We start from the raw sequence: 25837 nt of genomic DNA on the forward strand, positions 1-25837 counted from the left end.
GGCGCGTCTGGTCTGAGTTCCTGGTTTGTCGTTGTTGTTGCTGTGATCACTGTCACTCTGGCGGGAGGTGGGCCTTGGGCTCAGGGCGGCGCGGTCCCTGGGCTTTGTCACTCTCGCCCGCTGCTCGGCCCCTTCGGCCCCAGCGGCGCTCTGGGCTGTTTGCCGGTTCGCCGGGGTGAGTCTCGCGGACTGGATGCCCAGGCTGGCCTCGAACCGCGGTCCTCGGATCTCAGCCCGGCCCGCGGGGCGAGGACGGCCGCCAGCGCCAGCGGCCCCGCCCTCCGCCGGCGCGGCGCACGCGCACCTGCGCGCCGCGCGACTGCGCACCGCGCCCGCGCACGGTCGGCACACTGCCTGCGCGTGCGCGCGGCGCGGCCTGGGCCTCGCGGGCTTCCGTCCGGCGCCGCCGCGTCGGGCGTGGCGGGGCGCGGAGGAGGCTCCAAGATGGCGGCGCCCGCGGCCCCGGTGCTGAGGGAGAGCCCCAGGTGCGGGGCGGCGGCGGGGCGGGGCGGGGCGGGGACGGCGGCGTCCCCGTGGGTAACGTGTTCACTTACTCGGGACGCGAGGCCGGCGGCCAGGCCCGGGCTCGAACCCGGGGCAGCAGCCTGCGCCTGGGCCGCAGCGCCCCTGACGGGACAGACGGACAGGAGGACAGGCGGACAGGCGGACAGGCGGACAGGCGGACAGGCGGGCAGGCGGACAGGCAAGGCCGGGTCGTGCAGCAAGTATAAACGCACTCGCCACGCTGCAGTGAGCACAGGTCTACACCTAGAGACAGACAGACAGACAGACAGATAGTCTAAATCTATACACACACAGAGAGACAGAGAGACAGAGGGACAGACAGAGAGACAAAATGTATACACACACAGAGAGACAGAGAGACAGAGGGACAGAGAGACAGAGGGATAGCCTAAATCTATACACAGAGAGAGAGAGACAGACAGACAGACAGAGATAGCCTAAATCTATACACACAGGGAGAAAGACAGACAGACAGAGGGATAGCCTAAATCTATACACAGAGATAGACAGACAGAGGGACAGACAGACAGAGATAGCCTAAATCTATACACACAGAGAGAGATAGACAGACAGACAGAGGGAGAGCCTAAATCAGAGACAGACAGACAGACAGAGGGATAGCCTAAATCTATACACAGAGAGAGAGAGAGAGAGACAGACAGACAGATAGTCTAAATCTATACACAGAGAGAGACAGACAGACACACAGACAGATAGATAGGTAGATATGGATGCACGGTGGCGAGTAGAATTAGGTTGCATGAACATCTTCCCTGTCGTTTCTCTCTGGGAAGACTTTCTGGAATGTTCCACCTCCTGCCTTCGCACCTTTCTGCATTACCAGTGTTTCCCATAACTGTTTTCACAAAACAGGACACTCATTATTCAGAACGAATGAAAACAAAGACTTGATTGATGAGGCGCATAGGGCTTCTCTCTTCTTCCTCTTCCTTCTTTCTTCTTTTGATACTGGGTTCTAAAGTTGTGTCCCCGGCAACTCCAGAGGACTTTGCTCGCCCCCTCCCAGCACCCACCCTGCGGCCTCCTTCAGGTTTTTTATTATTTTTTTCCTGCAGGTATCTATAATTTCCACCCACTTCTTCTCACTCCTCCTCCCAGCTCCATTTTGGTGTAAGTGGTTACACCAACATGCTGCCCCTGTCCTTTTACTCTGACCAGCAAACGTTTTCAGCAGAATGCTTGAGAAAGAGAGAGAGAGAGAGAGAGAGAGAGAGAGAGAGAGAGAGAGAGAGAGAGAGAGAGTGAGTGTGTGAATACCAAGATGACTGGATTAAAAAAAATTTTTTTTTCCTGCTCTCCTCCATTCTGCTTTCGTTTCAACAACACCAACCACCCAGCCGTTAGAATAGTTGAAGACACCCCTAGCCAGTGCATTCAAAAGCTCATTTCAAAACTTGGTCTTTGGGGCTGGGAAGGTGGCTCAGTGGTAGAGCGCTTGCCTTGCATGTCTGAGGCCTGGGTTCGATTCCTCAGCACCACATAAGCAGAAAAAGCCGAAAGTGGTGCTGTGGCTCAAGTGGTAGAGCGCTAGCCTTGGGCTGAAGAGCTGAGGGAGAAGCGCACAGGCCCAGAGTTCAACTCTGTGACTGACAAAAAAAAACCCCAAACCAAAAAGACAACTCTGCCTTTCCCATTTGTTCAGCATGAAGAAAGCGGTGTCACTGATCAACGAGATCGATATAGGAAGATTTCCGCGCCTGCTTACCCGGATTCTTCAAAAGCTCCACCTGAAGGTGTGTGGTTTTTATGTCTCTTAAGTTTGTGACACCTCCTTCCAATTTCACCGAAAGCCCACGTTCCTGTTTGGAGAAATCTTGGGGAGATGTACCATTCTTTGTTTTCTCAGCAGATTTGATAATGTTCCCCTTGGTCCTGCGTTTGGGAAGTTCTGCGTTCAGTACAGTTAGTTTCTTAACAATTATGACGCTTTTCAGAGTATCTTACATACTAGTGTTCACGGTAAATACCTGAGTGAAAGATGGCATGTAATAGTTTCCAGATGCATTTGGCTGGTGTCGGTTTTGGGGCTGCTGTTGTATGGCACGTACTTCGGGAAAATTCTGATTTCATTTCTTCCTACTATAGATGACTCGGGTGCTGGCTGTCGGTCAGCGTTAGTCTTTCTGTCAGTTTTGCTTCTCTGTCTTTATTTCAAGGGCATAGTCACTTCCAGCTTTTATGAGTAGTTTATTGGAGGTGAGAGTCTCATAGACGTTCCTGCCCAGGCTGGCTTGGAACTGTGATCCTCAGATCTCAGCCTCCTGAGTAGCTAGGATGACAGATGTGAGCCTCTGGCTTCTGGCTCCATCTTTTATTCTGACACTGTCGGCAGCTGTGAGCTGTCGGTGGAGCTGGGAGCTCCGAGGGGCTAGCACTGTGCTGCTCGAGTGGAAGTCGAGTAGAAGTTTATTGGAGATAAGAGTGTCACGGATTTTCCTGCCCTGGCTGGCTTTGAACTGTGATCCTCAGATCTCAGCCCTGAGTAACCAGGATGACAGGCTTGAGCCATGGGTGCCCGGCAGAGTTTTTTTTCCTGACCCATTTCAGGCTTGGTTTTCCAGAGGGGTACTGGGGGAGGGGTGCTGCTGGGGGGGGTGCTGGGGGAGGGGTGCTGCTGGGGAGGGGTGCTGCTGGGGAGGGGTGCTGCTGGGGAGGGGTGCTGTTGGGGAAGGGTGCTGTTGGGGAGGGGTGCTACTGGGGGAGGGGTGCTGCTGGGGAGGGGTGCTGCTGGGGAGGGGTACTGCTGGGGAGGGGTGCTGCTGGGGGGGTGCTGGGGGAGGGGTGCTGCTGGGGAGGGGTGCTGTTGGGGAGGGGTGCTGTTGGGGAAGGGTGCTGCTGGGGAGGGGTGCTACTGGGGGAGGGGTGCTGCTGGGGAGGGGTGTTGCGGCAGGGGTGCTGCTTGGGAGGGGTGGGTCTTCAGGCCAGCAGTGGTCATCAGGGTGTCCTGTCCGTCCTTCTGTGCTTTCTGTCTGTCCAGTTGTCTTGTGCCTGGGGACAAGCAGGGTGAAGAGGGTCGCCACTGCCACCCTCACTGTTAGGTACTTTGATTTTGCCAGGTTTTTCCCCTTATGGGCACACACTGGGTGTCTGTTTTGTCCAGACTGGTTCCTCCTAACTCCTCGTAGGAATCAACAGAAGAAACCAACAGCGTCGGCAGTGTTGCGGGGCTGAGGATACACTGTGGAGTCCTCTGAGCTGCCCTCCTGTCCTGTCTTTGTACGCACAGATGATATGTGACTTGGGGTGTGTGTGTGTGCGCGTGTGTGTGCGTGTGAGTGCGTGTGATAGGATTTATCGTGTGTGTCTGGTACAGTGTGTAATGGAGCTGCTGGCATTAATCGCCTGGGTTCTCTAGTGTCCTGAATTGCCGTACCCAGCGTGCCAGCTTGGGCAACACGGAGGGGGCTGGGACGGACTCCGGAGCTGGGAACCTAGACGCGTGCGGCCGCAGGTGCAGCTCAGGCAGCTGCAGCTCTGTGGCTGGCTCCAGAGAGGAGGCTTGCAGACGGCGTGTACCCGATGCTGTGCGCCTGAGAAGTTGGGCCTGCCTGACCGTGGCAGACCAGACGCAGGCTGGGGACGGAAGTGGCTGTGTACACACTCAACCAAGTCTGGAAATGAAAGGGAAGAATTGGGAAATGCAGGCACAACACGAATAGAGATTAAAAAAGGAAGGTGAGAAATCACCCGGGCGTCCGAACTTTTCCAGGGCACAGCAGCGTGGCGCTCCTGCTCTAATGATGACCAGAAGGGGTCCCGAGGAGTGCGTTCCGTCCAGTTCTCCAGTGCAGGCCAGGCCTCGCAGACGCTCACAAGCACTTCCCTCTTGTCATCATGGATTCGTCTGTTCTTTCAGGTTCTTCATTCATAGATGGATGAGCCTGTTTTCTCTAAGATCTCATGTTGTGTATGAATGAACCAGTCTTCTGCCAAGGATGACTTTTGGGTGCCTGAACGGGTGCTAATCAGTTGCTCTTTGTAATTGCAGGCAGAGAGCAGTTTCAGCGAAGAAGAGGAGGAAAAGCTTCAAGCCGCATTTTCTCTAGAGAAGCAAGATCTTCACCTTGTTCTTGAAACAGTAGCATTCATTTTAGAGCAGGTATTTTTATGCCTCAGGTTCCCTAACTATGGGTCAGTATGTATTTGTGTTGGTGTGGGATCTGTGACACTGCTTTGTTGAGTGTGGATGATGGAGGCCGTGACTGTTACTTTAAGAAGGGGCTGGTGGCTCACGCCTGTCATCCTAGCTTCTCAGGAGGCTGAGATCTGAGGCTTGCGGTTCAAAGCCAGCCTGGGCAGGGAAGTCCATGAGACAGACTCTTATCTCCAGTGAACCACCAGAAAACAGGTGTGGTGCTGTGGCTCAAATAGTAGAGGGCTCACCTTGAGCTAAAGAGCTGAGGGACAGCGCCCAGGCCCAGAGTTCAAGCCCCACGACTAACAACAACAACAAAAAAAGCATCTTAGTGGCATCTCAGTGTAGTAAAACATTCAAATAATCCCAATTTTTGCTTATTGGATTCTGCACAAAAGTTGAATGTTGTTGGTAAAGATTTGACCGTGTGAATTGAGACTTCACGAACATGAGACAGTTGTGCAAGACTTGAATTCATTAGAAGAGGAAGCACATTCCATGGGAGAAGTCAGAGCAGTGATAGGCGGTGTGTCTGACTAGGGTGGGTAGTAAGCTGTCCTCCCCTCACTGAGCTCCGGTCTGGGTCTCCCTTCTCCTCACCCCACATGCACGGCTCAGCCCCAGCCTCGACTTCACCTTCACCCCTGGCGCCTCTGTCCCTCCTCGTGGGGCAGCACACTGTTTGTCCTCTGCGCTTTCCCCTCTGCCAGATTTGAGCTTGTCTTCTGGCAGGTGTGAGCCTGGCCGGCTGTGGGGGGGGGGGGGATCTCAGCAGGAGGCGGTGGCTGGGCACTAGGCGTTCTGCGAACGGAGGCAGTGCCCTTCCCCTTGGTTCTTTTTGGGCAGCGTGCCCTTCCCCTTGGTTCTTTTTGGGCAGCGTGCCCTTCCCCTTGGTTCTTTTTGGGCAGCACTGGGGTTTGGCCTTAGCTTATTAGGCACTTGAGTCATGCCCCCAGCACTTTTTTAGTTAAATCACATTAATGTTACAGAGGCTTTCAGAATTTTCAGATATGAAGGTATCCTAAGTCATTTGTGCAGTCCGTCCAGTGATTGTGGATTGTGGATTGATGTCCCATCAACCCACCCCAGTACTTTTTTGCCTTAGTTAATTTTCTTTCTTTCTTTCTTTTTTTGGGTCCAGAAGTGGGGCCTGAACTCTGGGCCTGGGCGCTGTCCCTCAGCTCTTCAGCTCAAGGCTAGTGCTCTACCACTTGAGTCACCTTCCCAACCCCGCCTTAGTTAATTTTCAAATAAGAGTCTCACCCTTAAAAGTGGGGGGGAGGGGGAGGCTGGCCCTGAGCCATGATCCTCCTACCTCCATTCCTTCACAGCTGGGATTATAGTAGACATGGACTGTAATGCCAGGCTTGTTTGGTGAGGAGATGAAGTCTCATATTCTTTTTGCCCAGCTGACCTCGAACTACAGTCCTCTTCCTCCCCCCTGCCTTCTGTATCCTTATACAGATTACACGTCCTTCATCCTGCTTCAGTAGAGAAGCCAGGTCCCTGGGCAGCCTGCTCAGGGCAGGGCTTAAGGGGAAGCTGCTGTAGAAGGTGAGAGACAGAGCAGGTGTCCTGGTTAATGCTTTGACTTTTTTTTTAATGAATGACTTAGGACATTGGTAAGCGAAGGTAAATTGGTAAATTTTACTTTATAGAATTTGTTAGTTGAATACGGGTGCCAGTGGCTCATGCCTGTCATCCTAGCTACTCAGGAGGCTGAGATCTGAGGATTGTGGTTCAAAGCCAGCCCGGGCAGGAAAGTCTGTGAAACTCTTATCCCCAATAAACCACCAGAAAATTGGAAGTGATGCTGTAGCTCAAGTGGTAGAGTGCTCGCCTTGAGCTGAAGAGCTGAGGGACAGTGTTCAAGTCCAGAGTTCAAGCCCCATAACCAACAACAACAACAAAAAAAGAATTCGTTAGTTGAAGAACAAAACCACTATGAACTTTGAATGATGAAATGAAATCAATGAAATTTTAGTTCATGTAATTTACATAGAGAAAGGAAGAACAGTTTCTGGTAATTAACTGAATTAGGCATGGTTTAAACCACAGGCAAAAATGAAAAAGCTTAATTTGAGTGAGTTAGGTCTTTTAAGAGTCTCTTGCGATGGTGGCGGTACTGGGGCTTGAACTCAGTGCCTGGACCTGTCCCTTAGAATTTTCACTCAAGTCCAGTGCTCTACCACTCGAACCATAACTCCACTTCTAGCTTTTTTTTGGGTGCTTAATTGGTATAAGAATCTCATGGACCTTTCTGCCCCGGCTGGCTTTGAAGCTCAGTCCTCATATCTCAGCCTCCTGAGTAGCTAGGGTGACAGCCCAGCCCCCGGTACCCAGGTGTAGTGGTATCGTTTAGTCGTTGGCTGTGTATGTCGTGGGTTGTAAAATGGCTGAGAATGTCCACAGGAACAGCAAATGTCTTCACTTCAGTAATGTGCAGTAGTTGTGTGCTGATGTCTTGGGTCTCTCTGCAGGCGGTGTACCATCACGTGAAGCCGGCCGCCTTCCAGCAGCAGTTACAGAGCATCCGCCTGGCGCAGGACAAAGTCGAAGCCTTCCTCAGTGTCTGGTCATCTCTCGGGCAGGAGACAGTGGAAAAGTTCCGGCAGAGGAGTCTGGCTCCTCACAAGGTACTTCCCATCCCAAAGATGCTTCCCAAAAATGTGCAGTGTGTTATTATATCTCGAGAGTTTTCTTTTCTTTTCTTTACTTTTCTTTTCGTGCCAGTCATAGGGCTTGAACTTGGGGCCTCATGCTCTCTTAACTTTTCTGTTCAAAGCTGGTATTCTACCATTTGAATCACAGATCCACTTCTGGCTGTTCTGGTAGTTTATTGGAGATAAGAGTCTCACAGACTTTCCTGCCTTGGATGGCTTTGAACCACGATCCTCAGATCTCAGCCTCCTGAGTGGCTAGGATGACAGGTGTGAGCTACCAGTGCCAGTTCTGTCTTGTGGTCTTGAGACTAGACTGTACCATGTACACAAGATTTCATTGTGGTTTTGACATTCATTTTTCTGATGACAAATGAGACTGATCACCTTTGCATCTCTTGGCCACCATGCTTATGTTTGGGAAAAATGCTTGTTCAGAGCCTCTGCTCATTATTAGAACTGAGTTAGTTTTTTTTGTCTGCGACTGTGTGACGAATCCTTTGTATGTTTTTTTATGTTTACCACCCATCACATAGGTGGCTGGTAGCTGTGTCTCAGGGTTTGCAGGTTGCCTTTTCGTTTTGTTGGGTTTCCCTTTGCTTTTAGGAGCTCTGTCCTGTGCAGTCCCATTCTTTCATTTGCTCGGTTGTCTGAGCGTCTGGTTGCTTTTCTGAGGCATTGCTGGTTTTGTTCTCTACCCTTCCTCTTTCCAGTTTTACGGGCTCACGCTGTACCTTTAAGAGTTTCAAGTTAACTTTTGTATATGGTAAAGATATGGATCCAGTTTTCGTCTTTGATATGTAAATAGTTTTTCCTGCACTGTTCAAGAGACCACATTTTTTCCCCCATTGTATATGCATGGCATCCTTGTCAAAGATGAATTGAAAACACCTCTTTCTGTGTTTTATTATTTAGATCTAATAACTGGGAGAGTCAGATTGAAGACTAGCCTTGGTAGCTTTTTTTTTTTTTTAAGCATGTGATTGAAAGGATTGTTCAATTTTATCTCCTTTTCCTTAAAAAATAGACTTTATCTTAATCTCTCTGGAGATTTGAAACTAAAATGTCACCACCACCTATTAGAATTTATATTCTTTTATCAGTGTTCCGCTGACTGTCAGCAGTGTTCTTCAAACAGCATTTTTTTTGTTTGACTTTGGTTATAATGTCTTTATGGTTATAATATTTATGAAGCTCTCAATCCTTTCCAGACAAAAATTGAATGCTGTATTTAATTGTATTCCTGAAATGGTAGTTAGTGTCTGTTACATGTAGTTCTACTGTGCTAACAGTGAATACTGACATTTCAAACATTTTTAATACCAATTTACCTTTTTTCCTGAGGTCTTTTGTTACACAGTTCTTGAACTGTGTAAAGATATTTTAGAAAATGTACCAATATAAAATAAGGTTATAAGTAATACATAGAAGGCATATTTTGAGTGCATCTAGAATAGCTTTCTGTCCTTTTTTTTTTTTTTTTGGTTGGTTTTGGGACTTGAACTCAGGGCCTGGGTGCTGTCCCTGAGCTCAAGGGTAGTGCTCTATCACTTTGAGCCACAGCACCACTTCCAGTTTCCTGGTGGTTAATTGGAGATAAGAGACTCATGGCCTTTTCTGCCTGCCCTGGCTTTGGACTGTGATCCTCGGATCTCAGCCTCCCAAGCAGCTAGGATGACAGGTGGGAGCCACCAGAATCTGACTAGAGTAGCTCTGTCTTTAAAGGATACACACCCCCTTCTTAAAAACCGTGTCTGTTAGGAGCTTTCCCTTGAATCTGTGCTGAATGTCCAGACTGTGTTCAGTGTGATGTTCTCTTGTGAGAGGAACTTACTGTTCCTCACCAATTACATGAGTTACTCATAGTGGAAACTCATTTCTTTATATAATGAGATTTCATTATTTTCCAGCAGCTTCTCGGGAAGCTTGGGAGGCTGGATGCTCAAGGTTCTTAACACAAGAATGGTTTTCCGTAGGAAAAGCCCCCTTTCAGCCATTGTGAAGCTTTACTGTATTGTTAAGTATAACAATCACTTCAGTCATTATTGAAGACCTGTCATTTCTGTGGAGCAGAAGAAATGAAAAGTTTAAAAATTACATTCTTTTATTATTTTGTTTAATTTTTAAAATTTCATTTTTTGGTTTGGAATTTGTTTTTTTTGGGGGGAGGGAGTGGTCAGTCATGGGGTTTGAACTCTGGGCCTGGGCGCTGTCCCTCAGCTCTTCAGCTCAAGTTGAGCACTCTACCACCTGAGCTACAGCGCCACTTCTGGCTTTCTGGTGGTTCATTGGAGATAAGAGTCTCATGGACGGGGCTGGGAAGGTGGCTCAGTGGTAGAGCGCTTGCCTTGCATGCCTGAGGCCCTGGGTTCCATTCCTCAGCACCACATAAGCAAAAAGAAAAAAGCTGGAAGTGGCGCTGTGGCTCCAGTGGTAGAGCGCTAGCCTTGAGCTGAAGAGCTGAGGGACAGTGCCCAGGCCCAGAGTTCAGGCCCCACGACCGGACCCAAAAAAAAAAAAAAAAAAAGTCTCATGGACTTTCTTGCCTAGGCTGGCTTTGAACTGTGGTTCTCAGATCTCAGCCTCTTGAGTAGCTAGGATTATAGATGTGAGCCACTGGCGCCTGGCTTTTGTTTGGAATTCTGAGGAGAAATGGGTGGCTTTATTGTAAAGAGGACAGACAGACAGACAGGCTTTATGCATGTCAGTCTCCAAACATGCCGCATGACGTGGACATTATGTAGTAAGGGCGTCTGTGTACTGGCATGCCTTCAGCACAAAGTCATGGTTTTTCTGTGTGCTTGAATTAGCTGAGTTAAATGGTTGTGACTTTTAACTTGTTACCAGTCTTTTTAACTTCCTTTTGAAACATATCTTACCTGCAGTAAAACACAAGTAAGTGCTCAGTTTTGGTGGGCTTCCGTATTCTCTCTCTCTCTCTCTCTCATAGATGGATAGATAGATGGATTATTCCCAGTCACTGTCTGTAGTAGAGCAGTGTTTCCGTCACCCAGAGGAGCCTGAGCTGCATTCGGTGGCTCATGTTGGGAAGCCAGTCTGGTTTTTTCATGTGGGCACGTGTAAGTGTAACTTCCCTCCCAGAATCATGCTCTGTGCATCCCACTGATTCTCCAGTAAGTTGTGTTTCTCTTTTCATTTAATGCTAGGAGTTCTTAACTTTTGCCCTTGATTTCTTTTTTGTTTTTCGTTTGTGACATTAAAAAATAATTTTCTTGGGCTGGGAAGGTGGCTCAGTGGTAGAGCGCTTGCCTTGCATGCATGAGGCCCTGGGTTCGATTCCTCAGCACCCCATAAGCAGAAAAAGCCAGAAGTGGCGCTGTGGCTCAAGTGGTAGAGCGCTAACCTTGAGCTGAAGAGCTGAGGGACAGCGCCCAGGCCCAGAGTTCAAGCCCCACGCCTGACCCGTTCCCCCCTCCCCCATTTTTTTTCTTGTTGTTCCTAAGTTGTTGTACAGAGGAGTTACCGTCTCTAGTTAGGTCACGAGCACAGTGTCTTTTGGACCATGCCACCCTTCCTTCTTTTCCCCTGGTTTCCCCACCCATCCCTGCCTGCCTACAAGTTACGTAGTTCATTTTCCGCATGGGGCATACTGAAAATCGTGATTGCGTTTCTTCACCCTCCCTCCTTCTGTCCTTCCTACAAAACAAAAACAAAATCACCAAAAGAGAAAACAAACATACCACCACCACCACAACAAAAAACTCCTCACGTTTCCATTTCCTGGAGCTCGTGTGGCTGAGTAGTATTTTAAATGTTTGGAGGAGCTGCATCTTTGGGTTCCTCCTTGAGACCGACTGTGTGCGGATGCTTACAGTCCTGCATAGGTTATCATGGCCAGTTACGTTTATCTCTAGCGGCCACATAGAGAGCGTGTGCTGTTTGTCTCTCTGAGCGTGGCTCACCTCATTTGGCATAATTTGTTCTAAGACCATCCGTTTCCCTGTAAATGACATGTTATTCTAATATATGAGTAAATTGCCTTTGAGTGTCAGTGCGACATTTTACCGATCCACTCATCTATTGTGGGGCATCTGTGGTTCCATAACTTGGTTCTTGTGAATAGTGCAGCAGTGAGCATGGGTGTGCAGGTGTCTTTGTGGTATCCTGGCTCGTGGTGCTCAGGGTAGATGTCCAGGAGTGGAGTGGCTGGGTCGTAGGAAGGTCTATGTTGGGTGTTTTGAAGACTTCCAGATGGCTCTCCGGAATGTTTGCACTAGTTTACATTCCTACCAGGAGTGCAATATGCCCTGATTTCTTTGACGTCCCATTGATTGTTCAAAAGCGTGCTATTGTTCATTCTTAATGTGTGTTATTGATTTATAGTTTTATTCCATTGTGCTCTGATAAAATACAAGAAGTGATTTCAGTTTTCGTGTGTTTGTTATTTGAGTGGAGTTTCTGTTAACATCTGCCAGCTTTTAGTGGTTCTCCACTGCCTTCAAAGTTGAAGGAGGCTCAGAGGTAGAGTGCTTGTCTGGCATGCATGAGGCCCTGGGTTCTATTCCTCAGTACTACACAAGCAGAAAAAGCCGGAAGTGGTGCTGTGGCTCAAGTGGTAGAGGGCTGGCCTTGAGCTTACGAGCTCAGGGACAGTGCCCAGGCCCAGAGTTCAAGCCCCACAACCGAGGAAAACAAAACAAAACAAAAAAACAAAGCTACCATAAACTACTTGGTTTAGAGGTTATAACTGTTATGTTAAAGGAGGTTAGAATGATGCCAGCTATTCCTTCACCATGGTCAGGTCAGGAATACCAAACTGCAGGTCTCCCTTCTAAACGGCACATCTTACTCTATCCTGAGTCTGCAGATGGTTTTCTGTTACTGAGGATGGAAGTCTGAGTTCTCACTGGTGCCCGGTGCCCGGCACCCCCTGGGTGCACTCACTGGCGCTAGTGTGCTGACCTTCACCTGCTCCACCTGCCTCTCTGAACACCTCTGATGTGGTTGCCTTGGAAGCTCTTCCCTGGATGGCCATATGGCCGTCTTCCTGCCTTCTTTAGATCTTGGTTTCTGGTGACATTTATCTGTGAGCCTCTCCCTGATCATCTCTTCAAAGTGCCCCCATACCTAAGGTACTTTGCTGCCTTATTTTGCTTCACATCTGTATGTATTTACCTGGCCCACTCTCTTGTTTTGTTTTACCTGGTTGCTTTTTATTGTACGTCCGTATCACTGAATGTGAATCCACTAAGAGTAATGTCGGGATGATGTCAGTGAACTGGGGGAGATCGTAGAGTCTTAATAAATGTAGTTGTGTGAATACGTACACACCTTCCCCTCTTTGCAAAGTATACTGTTTTGAAGTTCAGTCTATTTGCTTTTCTTATAGGCAGGAACGTTCCTATTGATTGGTCCAGAAAATGGCAAGGAAGGAAGATGTGAACAGTATTTTGTATTTCCTAATGTTTTGTCTTCATTTTATTAATCTACGTTAAGCTTTTTAAGATTTTTCATGGTTCGTTTCTTTTATGTGTTTTGAAATTTACTAGACTACTAGCTTCCAGTCACTTAAAAATTTCCCTCTTTAAATGTGGGAATATAGAGCGAGTTGTGTTAGCTTGAAACAGATGGAAAAAAAGTGATGGATTTAGCTGTTGATGCAGCAATCGATGTAAAGAGCTTTAGATCTAAGAGACCCTTAATCAGTCTCATTGAAGCAGAAATGTATTCCGAACTTGGTAAGTAAGTGGCCGAATCCAGCCCCATTAACACACTGGATGAAGATTTTGCTAATGCCCAAGAGCTGTGCTGCGAGCAGAATTACTCTTGTTCTGTCAGAGCATTCGAGGATGTGCGCTGGCTAAACAGAATCCATGTCCTCCTTCAGTTTTGAGAGCGTTGGTTGACTGACATTCCCTCATCCTCAAATGCGTTCTGTTGCCCTCCTGTCATCCTGGTCTGCAAGGAGATTGGCTGGTGTTTCCAAGCAGCTCCTTACGCTTGGGCCTGGGCCTGGTCTGCAGGGCAGCCCTTGGTGAAGGAGGCTGCCTTTCCTGGAGCACCGTTTTGCAACCGATTTCCTCATCTTTCTTTTTCTTTTTTTTTGTATATTTAAAAATAACTCATTTGCTAAATCAGTGTCTTACAAATATTTTATCAGTCTGTTGCTTGCTTTCCCCCCCCCCCCCCCCCAATGGTGACATTTGAAGAGCAGAAATTTTAAGACTTTGGTTAAGTGTAGCTGAACTCTATTTTTTAGGGTTATACTTTTAATATACTCTGTTGTAAGACCATAAAGATTATTCTTTTGTGTTTTCTTTTAGAAATTTGGTAGCTGTCTTCTTATATTTAATATGTGATGTATTTTGAGGGTTTTTTTCCCTCCTTTCCTTCCCTTCCCTTCCCTTTCCTTCCCTTCCCTTCCCTTCCCTTCCCTTCCCTTCCCTTCCCTTCCCTTCCCTTCCCTTCCCTTCCCTTCCCTTCCCTTCCCTTCCCTCCCCTCCCTTCCCCTCCTCTCCCCTCTTCCCTCCCCTCCCCTCTCCCCTTCCTTCCTCTCCCCTCCCTCTCCTCTCCTCTCCTCTCCCCTCCCTTCCCTTCCCTTCCCTTCCCTTCCCTCCCCTCCCTTCCCCTCCTCTCCTCTCTTCCCTCCCCTCCCCTCTCCCCTTCCTTCCTCTCCCCTCCCTCTCCTCTCCTCTCCTCTCCCTTCCCTTCTCTTTCCCTTCTTCTCCTCTCCTCTCCTCTCTTCTCCTCTCCTCTCCTCTCCCCTTCCCTCCCCTCCCCTCCTCTCCTCTCCCTTCCCTTCCTTTTCTTTCCTTTCCTTTCCTTTCCCTTCATTTCCTTTCCTTTCCCTTCATTTCCTTTCCTTTCCCTCCCCCCTCCCTCCCTCCCTCCCTCCCTCCCTTCCTCCTTCCCTCCCTCCTTCCTTCTCTCCCTCCCTTTCCCTCCCTCCCTCCCTCCCTCTCTTCCTCTCTTCCACTTTCTTTCTCTCTTTCTTTTTTTCCTCTCGTGCCAGTCCTGAGGCTTGAGCTCAGGGCCTGGGTGCTGTCCCTGGCCTTTATTGCTCAAGGCTAGTGCTCTACTACTTGAGCCACTGCTCCATTTCCAGCTTTTCTTTTCTGTTTTTGTTTTTGTTTGATGGTTAATTGGAGATATGAGTCTCATGGACTTTTCTGCCTGGGCTGGCTTCAAACTGTGATCATTAGATCTCAGCTTCCTGAGTAACTAGGGTTATAGGAGTGAGCCATTGGCACCTGGCTTTGAGTTGTGTTGGTTTATGATAACTTCATTTTTATTTCTCTCTCTCTCTCTCTCTCTCTCTCTCTCTCTCTCTCTCTCTCTTTTTTGTTGGTTGTAGGGCTTGAACTCTGGGCCTGGACGCTGTTCCTGGGCTCTTCAGCTCAAGGTGAGCGCTCTACCACTTGAGCCACAGCGCCACTTCTGGTTTTCTGGTTAGTTTATTGGAGATAAGAGTCTCACAACTTTCCTGCCCGGGCTGGCTTTGAACCACAATCCTCAGATCTCAGCCTCCTGAATAGCTAGGATGACAGGTGTGAGCCACCAGCGCCCAGCTCATTTTTATTTCTATTTTATTAGAAATTAATGACACTTATTAGAAATTAATACCTGGGTCTGTGTCCTTTTTCTTTTTCTTCCTTTTTTCTTTTTTTTTTTTTGTTGGTCATGGGGCCTGAACTCTGGGCCTGGGTGCTGTCCCTTAGCTCTTCAGCTCAAGCCTAGTGAGCCACAGCACCACTTCTTGCTTTTCTGCTTATGTGGTGCTGAGGAATCGAACCCAGGGCCTCATGCATGGGAGTCAAGCGCTCTACTACTGAGCCACCTTCCCAGCCCCTTTGTGTTTCGCTAGTGCCACATTTTCTTGATTGCTGTAAATACTAAAGTTAGGTAATATAACTTATCCAAACTTAAATAACATTACTTCTTCTCTTTTGCATTTTATCCTGTCAATTATATTTAAAAAATGCCTACTGGGAGTTTAATTTAGGTTACACTAAATCTGTAGATTACTTCAGGGAGCGATGGTATCTTCTGAGAGCTTCCAGATACATGCATGATACATTCGTCAGTTTAATGATGCCTTATCAATTGATGCTAGTAAGTTTTGTAGTTTTTCATTGTCCAAGACATGCATAATTTGTTTTCAGCTTATCGCTATAAATCTGTATATTTCCATTTTACTACTATAAATAGAATTTAATTTGTGAGATCTTCCCTGCTTCCGGCATATTGAAATTCTGATTAATCTTGTTTCATGTGAATCTTGATTGCGGTAGCCTTCCTAAAATCATCTGTTAGTGTTGGTAACTCTTGGGAAGCGCACCTCAGATTTTCTGATGTGTTTCTCTGCTGCTACACCCGGAACATTGGGGCAAAGATTGTACATTAGACAGATTGGTCTTTGTCGTTGTCCTCAGCATCTGAGATGGTGTAAAGGCCAGTCCACTCCTTTTCCTTTCTGGCCATGCTTTTTACTCACATTTTACAATACATTAGGACTTAACTCCTTACTGTTTTTTTTTTTTTTTTAATCACCTGCCCCGCTTCCCTCTTCCTGTTCCTTCTTCTCTTTCTTTCCTCTGTTCATATGCACTTGGTAATTTTATCTACTCCTCAGGCTTCAGGTAATAATTTTTTCCCTCTACCCCAGGCCTGCCTACTTGATAACTTTATTGTCTGTGTCATAGATACCTCAAACTTAAGGTTACAGACAAGTCCTTCACATTCTGCAGCATTTTCTTTATTATAAAAAAAGATAAAACTTGACGTGCTCAGCAAATGATTGAAAAATATTCAAGAAAAAAGTTAACCGGAACACCTTGTGTTGATAATTATTAAAATTTTAAAACCTTTGATATATGCGTTTTGTTTGTATATCACTACTAACTCAGAAAAGCAAATCATTCGTGTGGGTTTACTTGTTTTATATATATATATATATATATATGTATATGTATATATACACATATACACACACTCACACACACACACACACACACACACAAAGACACTGAGATCTTGAAAGGCTAGGCCTTCGCTGGGGACAAGTCATTGGTGATAGCTCCCGACATGAACTAACCACAGCTTTCAAGTTCCTGCTCTCTTACCCGCCCTCCTCCCAAATTTATGCAGTGTCTAAGCGTATATTAATTAATGCTGGAAATAGCTTCTGTTAAATGAGATCGTCCATATCAGAACCCAGAAGCTGCCTTTTCAACCCAGGCCTGGTGTCAAAATGCTCTTGGGTGTGAGAGGAGATATGACATGTTTATTAGCGGGACCGTTTGTGTGACTCTTGAAAACGGCGGCAGGCTGATCTCAGAGACTCTGCTTCCTGCATGTGTGAAAGATCAGTATATCAGAGCCTTAAATTGAGCTTTTTACTTACTAGGGATTATGGATCTTATCCCCCTTTCCCCCGTAACCTCCCAAAGTGCCAGAGAGCGCAGAACTGTATCTTTATTTTCTCACCGCATCCGCTCCCACATAGATAGCACTTTCATCGCTCTCTTTCCAACTTGGCTCCGAGTCACTGCCGTGGTTCTGGCTGTTGAGCAGGCTTTCGAGTGCAGTGATTAGTATTCTGGTCCAGTGGAAATTGGTGTGAGGCCGGCATTCTTCCCCAGTGCAGCTAAGGTACTTTTGCTAATCCATTATCAGGGTCATGCCAGGGCCTTACAGCAATTTTGTCTCGTGAAACTTTGCTAAATACTGAGACTTGAGATTTGCAGGAAATTGAATCTAACTCTGTACGGTATCCTCATGCTTTTTAGGTTGGAGAAATTAGTAAAGTTTCATGAATTTATGCTGTTTAAAAGGAAATGGAAGCTGACTTACTTCTCCTTTCCTAATTTTGTCTTACTCGATCACATTGTGCTGTTAAAACACTCAGAGGAGATGTTCTAATAAGTTACTGTCACAGTTGGGAGCTTTAAGGCGCACTATGCCTTCGGAAAGCAGAATGGTCTGCTGGGTACCACTTGCAAACTGGTGGACACCAGTTCCTTGCCCGGCTCCAGTCTGCTGTCAGTGGCCGTGTGTGGGTAGGAATGGAGGAGGAGGGATCCCTGTGTTTTACCTACATGCAAAGATTTTTGGAAAGATAATGAGAAGTCATTAAAAGATTTTCAGCAATACATACTATTGCTCATTGAAATTTGTACCCAGTTAAGAATATTAATTTTAGGGCTGGGAAGGTGGCTCAGTGGTAGAGTGCTTGCCTTGCATGCATGAGGCCCTGGGTTTGATTCCTCAGCACCACATAATCAGAAAAAGCCAGAAGGGCGTAGTGGCTCAAGTGGTAGAGTGCTGACCTTGAGCTGAAGAGCTGAGGGACAGCGCCCAGGCCCAGAGTTCAGGCCCCACGACCAACCAAAAAAAAAAAAAAGTATTAATTTTAAAGTAATGGTTATTAATTCAAAAAATTAACGTGGTAAATTTTATAAAAACTAGTGACTCTTTGGTGGACTTTGCTGCTTAGAATGTTTATTTGTAGCAGGGAGTATATTCGAACAATACATGTGCTGTTGAATTTGACAGGCATGGCCAGAGGCTAGTCTAATGAGTCCAAGGGGAAGAGTTGCTGAGCGTGTGGAGTAAGAGAGGTCTGGAACTGACTGTCCACGAAGTCGAGGCCATTCACGGTGATCCCTGCGGGGCAGGAATTTGCTTCAAGTCGACGCTTTTCTTCCTTCTGTACCATCTGACTCCAATCTGCACTTGTCTCTTCCAGCTGGAGACGGTTGGATGGCAGCTTAACCTTCAAATGGCTCACTCTGCTCAAGCAAAACTAAAATCTCCCCAAGCGGTGCTGCAGCTGGGGGTGAGCAGCGAAGACTCGAAGGTGAGCGACGCTGCCCTGGCGTGTTGGCGAGGTCATGCGCTCTGTGGGTAACAGTCTCCATCCTCTGCCTCTGAAATGCCAACACAGATCTGTCACATGTGAAGGCGCACATCAGTAGGTCTTTATTTGTGGCACGTTTTAATGTCAGGCTTTTAAATATCACTGGTAGGTATCTGTGTGAAGAAGTAGCTTATCTTGCAAGATACCCTTCTTACAAGAACACTTTATAATATCCTTTACATTTTGCAAGGAGAAAACTTGGTAGAAAGTACACAAAATTGATACTTTACAGTTTTAGATATTTATGGACAACTCTTAAGTCTTCTGTGTTTTAAACTGTATACGTAAAGTAGAGGGACTCCAATCGATACCCGCAAGTGATGGTGGCCTGAAGTAGGTTTTTTTTTTGTGTGTAGAGTGATTGTGGTGTGTGTGTGTGTGTGCGTGCGTGCGTGCGTGCGTGTGTGTGTGTGTGTGTGTGTGGTGGTGGTGGTGGTGGTTAAATCCTAGCTTGTACAAGATAGAATTTTAGAATAGTTTAACATCACCTGGTGGTTTCCCCATCATTAATTTTACAGTAACATGGATGTGCTCATGCAAGATCAAGAGTTGCTGTGGAATAGGATATGGAGAAGTACTTATTTCAGACATAATAGGAGCGATCTATCATATTTTACATTGTAGTTGATTACCTTTTTAAGAAGAAAGGGAGAGTGACCTTTCCTCTAAATGAACGAGACTTTCTGTGTCATTTAAAGAGGAACAGAATAGAATTGAGAATGAGGTGGAATGGCAGGATCTGAGGAAAGAGATCACCGTGGCCGAGGGTGCTCAGAGTCCCTTGTAACGGGTCTTGAGCATGGAAACGACACTTCCTCCTGGCATGCTCACAGTTAGTTACTGCATCCTGGATAGTCTTAGCTTTTTTTTTTTTTTTTTTTATTTTAGAACTTGGCCTCGTGAGTATCCTGTTATATGTGCAATTTGTTTTCCCGTTACCTGTGAGAGTTATTAGTTTAGTACAGTGTTTCAAAAAAGTCACCTCATTTTCATAAAAGATAATCTAAACGTAGTGGCTAAGAGACAAACTGACAGAGACACGCGCCCTGCAGTCTGGCAGTGCGGAGACCTCTGCTGTGGAACTTAGTCTCTCCAAGTCTCGGGTTGGTCATTTGTCACCTGGCAGTGATACCCGTCTCCTGGGGTTTTTGTGGCGTTCGGTACTCGGTGTGTGGAAAACGCGCAGCTAGTGCCCGCCCTTGGGGTCAGGTGCTGGCCCTGCCAACATTTATCAATCAATCAATCATTTTATTATGTCTTTTAGGCCAGACTTCTTACTAATTTTATTTCCTAATGGAATTAGTGCCTGTCTCTTTCCCCTTTCTGTGTACTCTCTTTTTGGTGGGGAGAAGTTGGTCTTTTGCTAACTGGGGATTTAGGAAGGAAAGGATGGTTTGGAAACTCCCCCTTTGCCTACCAACCAAGGAAGACATTCCTTAGGTTTTGTAGAATGACCCGGAATTCACTGGTATAGGAGATGCATGCATACATACGCATGCGTTCACACATGGAATTGGACATATACTCACATACACAGGGACAGTCATACATGCACATGGTCACATTCTCCTGCACATACCCATAGATATACACGTATGCATATACACATCCATATGCATTCATACATACACACATGCATGCGTACTCCAGGTAGCACTGTGCCTTTCCTGTTTTATTCTTGTAACTACTGAATGTTAACTGAGCAGTCAAGCGATGCGCAGGCCAGCGCGTGGAAGGTATGCATTTTAGCCATACACTGGATGTGCCTTTAGCACCATGACGTCGGCAGGGCTGGGCTCTGGGAGGCTCCCCCCCCTTCAGCTCTTTGTCCAGCTGCACAGTGTGTCCATGCGTCTTTATTGTACTTTCAGACCGTGGAAATGAATAATGCTTCTGTAAGACAGCCATGTTTTAGCATTGCCTTATTCCGGAAGCCAGTACAGATGTGACAGCGCCGCTTGTGGATGTGTGCTCGAGTACGTGTCTGTGTTTCTGTGTGCTGCCATGTTGAAATTTTAAATGGTGATGACAAGTGCACATTCGTTAGCTCTTAGCTTAAAGCTTGCCTGGCCGGCGCACTGTTGTTATTAACAGACCAAAGAGCAGCAGCACCCGAATGTGAAGGACGTGTCCTTTTCATCTTGTATGCAGACTTCCTGTCGGCCTTGCGCCTTCCTGTGTGGGTTTGTTTCCAGCTGCTTGTATCTCCTTCCCCATAGACACATCGTGGAGCCTGGACAAAGCACTCATGCCGAGTGCACTACCTGTAGGGAAGCGGCCGGCTAGGCTACACTACCGGCTGGACTGCCGCACCTGCTCCCTCAGGGACCCTCCCCAGCAGCAGCTCGCCTTCGCCTGCTTATGACCCAGTGTTCTAGTCTTCCTACTTCATCTGAATGCTCGGTGTCGATTCTTATGTTAATTCTTACAGAAGTTGCATAACAATTCACATACTTTCCCCTAAAGATTTACTCTGTTCTGAAATGGGAACTCAAAAACTATTGAGATGGTAAAAGAAGGAACGAAGGTTGTGAAAGCAAAGGGAGAGTTGTTTTGTTTGTTTGTTTTTTTTTTTTTAGCTACAAGGTAGTTTAACAACTATGACTGCTTAGTTTATGAGGCAAAAGTTCCATGAAGTACACACAGAACTGTCATGAAATGGATGTTTGTTTGAAACAGCTTTCGGTAAAATTGTTTTAAGTACGCGTCTTAAAAAGTAACACCCTTTGAAGTACTTCTGAGAGGATTAGAGTCAGTGCAGATGTTGAGGGGCTGTTTTGACAGTGTTGCTGGAGAGCCGTTGGACTGAGAATGCCGTAATTTACTCAGGAGCGTGGTTTCTGAGAAGTGCGTTTTGTTTTTTGCTTCCAACATACACACAAGAAAAGTAGCCTGCAGTGACGTTTTAATTTGCTATCGCACTAGATAACATTGTTTGACTCTGGTATCTTTTCTCTCAGCGCGTTTTTGTCTCGGGGCTTTCCTGTTTTGCTACTAATTTTATCACACAGCTAGGTGGTTATAGCTTTTCTGTACCACTTTGATGCATATTCTGATGCCTTTCAGTTATTGGTCTCAGTGTTTGTGTGCTGCATTTTGCAAGGTACGGTTATTTTCCTTTCCCATAGATACTTCAGTTTTCTGGGCTTTTTTTGGTCTTATTTCAGTAGGGGGCAGTAGAGTTCTTTGCTTGCCTACCCATTTCTTGCATTCAGTGTTACTTGAAATAACATTCAGAATAATTTGTGAAGTCAGTGGTTATGGGAAATGCTGTTTACATTCCTAATCTGTATATAACAATAGAGTCTTGTTTCCATCAACACAACGATTGTCTATTAATCAGATACGTAAAGAACAAATAAATGAAATCATCATGATTCAGCTTTTGTTCATTTGTATGCCATCACTTGCCAAAAATTAAATCCATTAAAGAAACTGTCCGTACTGTTGACTTCGGTTAAATCCTGTCACATTAACTTCTTTATGAGAAAGGGAATAAAATAAGCCCCAAGATAATTGACTGGCTCCATTAGTTATAGTTTAACTAGTTCCAGGCCCAGAGTAGGCTGTTGGAAATAGTTTATGTGTGGAATGTAGCGTGTCATGTGTAACAGTGTGGTGGTCACTGGTGGTAGCGGGGCTTTAACTGTGAATTCGGGTTTTGTGATACCATTTTCTGAAGTAGAGATCTTGTTTCCAAAATAAATGAGCTCTACTTGAAGTAAGAAGAAAGGGTAGATTTTTTTTTTTCTTGTTGCTATTGCTTTTTACTGTTTACTTTCCACTAGGCATGATGTTTAAAACATCTTTTGCAGGAATGAATTGGTATCACTTCCATTTTATCAATAGATGGAGACACGATGTACAGAGAGGTTAAATAATTTTCCCAGACCATAAAACTGGTAAACACATACTTAGGATTTGAGGAGCTGCTGCTCTTCCTCCTCCTCCTCCTCCTCCTCCTCCTCCTCCTCTTCCTCCTCCTCCTCCTCTTCCTCCTCCTCCTCCTCCTCCTCCTCCTCTTCCTCCTCCTCCTCCTCCTCCTCTTCCTCCTCCTCCTCCTCCTCCTCTTCGTCCTCCTCCTCCTCCTCCTCTTCCTCCTCCTCCTCCTCCTCCTCTTCCTCCTCCTCCTCCTCTTCCTCCTCCTCCTCTTCCTCCTCCTCCTCTACTTTTTTTGGTACTGGAACTTGAACTCGAGCATGTTCTTGCTCAGGCTTTTCTCTGATGATTGGTGTTCTACCACTTGAGCCATGCCTCCCATTCTCAGGTGTAGGTTTAGAAATCAGGCAATTTTTATTTCAGAATTCTAGGGTAGGATACTGTGTCATTTTACTTAGTAATTTAGTAGCTGGTCTTCCAATGTATGCATATGTTTCAGGATGTTGGGTGCTATTCTAAAATGCAAGGTCCTGTGGTTCTTTTCTTTTTGATTATACTCATATAGATTGTAAGTTTTGTTTTCCTTTTATTTTACTAAACTGAAATGATTTTATACTTTTAGCCAATTAGAGATACTTATGTGATTTTATGTGGTGAGTAAAGTCACAAATGATATCAGTTAGTTTAACAGACCTACGTTATTACCACATCTTATTGTAAGGACTGTATGTTACATCATGATCTGGATGTCTTTTGAATAAAGAAATAGGCTATATGACTTTAAAAGAAAACACATCCTCCAATTTACTTGGGACAGATACTTACAAAAGAAAAATGTGTATGCCAATCAAATCATGGCCTCTTATGGAAATTGTAAATACCTTTATCTCCTTAAAGGTGATGTTGATATTGATTGACTTACAAAGACCTTTGGGTTTTTCTGAGCTGTTCTCATGAACAAGTCTGAATTTTCTTTTTCTTTTTCTTTTTTTTTTGGTCGGTTGTGGGGCCTGAACTCTGGGCCTGGGCGCTGTCCCTCAGCTCTTCAGCTCAAGGCTAGCGCTCTACCACTTGAGCCACAGCACCACTTCCAGCTTTTTTCTTTTTGCTTATGTGGTGCTGAGCAATCGAACCCAGGGCCTCAGGCATGCAAGGCAAGCGCTCTACCACTGAGCCACCTTCCCAGCCCCAAGTCTGAATTTTCTAGATGCAATATATTTATTAGCATAAATCACACAAAAGAATATTTTTTACCCTTAACCACACAAATAAGATTATCCATGTTGGTACATAATTTGTTGAAAATTTACCCTCTTATAAGTCACATTTTTAATTGTATATGTTTAAGGTATGCAGCCTGATTTTTTTTTTTTTTTGGGGTCCAGTTGTGGGGCCTGAACTCTGGGCCTGGGTGCTGTCCCTCAGCTCTTCAGCTCAAGGCTAGCCCTCTACCACTTGAGCCACAGCGCCATTTCCGGCTTTTTTCTTTTTGCTTATGTGGTGCTGTGGAATTGAACCCAGGGCCTCAGGCATGCAAGGCAAGCGCTCTACCATTGAGCCACCTTCCCAGCCCCAGCCTGATGTTTTGATATAAATATACAAACAAAACAAATAACTGCAGTTAAGAAAATTAACTTATTCACCGGCCTCCATAGTTCCTCTTTTTGTATGTGTGGTAAACACATCTAAAGGCGATTAGCAAAATTTTCATTTGCTGTATATTCCCTGGAGTCCTCATGCTGTGCATTAGATCTGTAAAGCGACCCCACATAGTTTCTGAGCTGACCTATTTCTCCATTTCTTCTTCCTTCTCCCTGGTAACCCCTGTTCTAGCTCTGTCTGGTTTTGTGTACTAAGCCTTGTGTGTGTGCTGATCCTGGGGCTGGAACTTAGGGGCCTGGCGCTGTCCCTGAGCTTTTGTGCTCTACCACTTGAGCCACAGCTCCATTTCTGGCTTTTTGGTGGTTTGTTGGAGATCAGCATCTCATGGACTCTCCTGCCTGGGCTGGCGGCAAACCGCAAACTGTGATTCTCAGGCCTCAGCCTCTGAGTAGCTAAAGATTACAGGTATGAGCACTGACGCCCAGTTACCTTTGTAGTTTTGACTTCCGTGAGTCTGCAGAGTTTGAGAGTCCACTCAGGATGCTCAGAATGAATCTTTGCAATAAAGTATTAGTTGTCTGTCAGACATATTCTTTCTCTCCCCCGAGGGTGCATTTTGTTGGCAAACACTTCCGTCATACTTGACAAATAACAGGTGCTAACATCTTTTGCAGGCTTGTCACGGGATTTGAGGGTCTAGGTCACCATGTTCATTAATTAAGTGCAGGAGATTTTTATCTCTCCTGTGGCTAATCACTTTCCTGTGGCACGCATCAGTCACCTGTGTCTCCGGGTTCCCTGCTTCCCTCCTCGTCCTCTGTAGTGTTCGGTTTTACACAGCAGTATGATTTGCCAATGTAATCCAGACAGTGCTTCTCTTTGTATTTTTTAAGTTTCCTTCCTTCACAACTCAGAACCCAGAAGCTGCCAGCATCCTCCACAAGGCGCTGTGTGAGTGGCGCCACACTGCACGCTCGGCCATCTCCTGCCCCCACTGCTGTAACAATGGAAGCTGCCTGATTTTTAACAAGACCGCTTCAGAGCTGCTCCTGCCCCAGGGCCTTTGCACTTTTCCTTTCCCATTCTGGAATGCGTCTGTCCCAGCTGTCCTGTCCTGTAAGCCTCTGCTCCAGTGCCCTCCGGTCACAGTTCATGAGGAAGTGACAACGCCTTGTCAGCGTCTGTCCGAGTGCAACGTGGGCACACAGTGTTAGCTGCGTCCCGAGGGGAGGCCCCAAGAGGAGGACACGTTTGAGTGAGGCCTTAAAAAATGGCCTGGGCTGGGAAGGCGGCTCAGGGGTAGAGTGCTCGCCTCGCATGCGTGGGGGCTGGGCTGGGAAGGTGGCTCAGGGGCAGAGCGCTCACCTCGCATGCACGGGGCCCTGGGTTCGATTCCTCAGCACCGCATAAGCAGAAAAGGCCAGAAGTGGCGCTGTGGCTCAAGTGGTAGAGTGCTAGCCTTGAGCTGAAGAGCTGAGGGACAGAGCCCAGGCCCAGAGTTCAAGACCCACGACCAACCCAAAAACAAAAAAAAAGGGCCTGGGTGGAGAGAAAAGTGAAGTACAGGCAAGGATTAAGTTCAGTGTGGTTAGAATGTAGATTGCCCAGAAGAATGCTTAATTAAGATGGATTCGTCTCCTATGGTGAGTATAATCATTTCAGTTACAGCGTGAGTAGATGGTTCTAATAGTGTTGTCGTATGACCTTACAGACAGTGACAAACTCACAGGCTCTTTCGTCGTAGTAGATACTTCAATCACATATAGTAGATCAGGCAGGATGTTTAATCCTGAAAGGAAAGAATTTTCCAGGAAGGTGGCCTGAAAGCTGTTTCACAAACCCTGATGTGTGTGAAGCTCTGACGTCTAGATAACAGTGTTGTGTTCTTAAAGGCCCTGGGTGGTTCGGGAGGGCCAAGTGAGGGAGCAGATGCAGAGGGCTGTCCCCGCTAGCTGCTCAGAAATGGCAGTGAGCCTCCCAGGTTGGCCGCACACGCACGGAACAGCACATGACCCCCAAGGCCGCTTGTCTGTGCTCAGTCCCAACCTCTGCTCTAAAGTCGATAGTGTGAGAATGGAGAGGTGGCCGGCGGTAGAGCATCGCTAGAATGGAGAGGAGCAGACGGTAGACATCGCT

The 25837-nt window shown here is 46.6% G+C and overlaps 1 protein-coding gene across 3 annotated transcripts in view; it reads left to right on the forward strand.

The window, feature by feature from the left end:
• The first annotated feature begins 405 nt into the window (after nucleotides 1-405).
• Commd10 (COMM domain containing 10) overlaps nucleotides 406-25837 on the forward strand; it is a 75655-nt gene continuing 50223 nt past the window's right edge. For 2 of the 3 annotated variants that reach the window (XM_070031521.1, XM_070031522.1), the window contains exons 1-5: nucleotides 406-485; nucleotides 2189-2279; nucleotides 4535-4645; nucleotides 7162-7317; nucleotides 18050-18160. In XM_070031521.1, coding sequence (XP_069887622.1) covers nucleotides 445-485; nucleotides 2189-2279; nucleotides 4535-4645; nucleotides 7162-7317; nucleotides 18050-18160 — 510 coding nt within the window. In that variant the 5' untranslated portion in view covers nucleotides 406-444. The remainder of the gene's footprint in view (nucleotides 486-2188; nucleotides 2280-4534; nucleotides 4646-7161; nucleotides 7318-18049; nucleotides 18161-25837) is intronic. The other variant, XM_070031523.1, reaches the window with a different exon arrangement.

Source organism: Dipodomys merriami, unplaced genomic scaffold (assembly GCF_024711535.1).
Source record: "Dipodomys merriami isolate MVZ:Mamm:240054 unplaced genomic scaffold, mDipMer1.0.p SCAF_201, whole genome shotgun sequence".
Taxonomy (NCBI): domain Eukaryota; kingdom Metazoa; phylum Chordata; class Mammalia; order Rodentia; family Heteromyidae; genus Dipodomys; species Dipodomys merriami.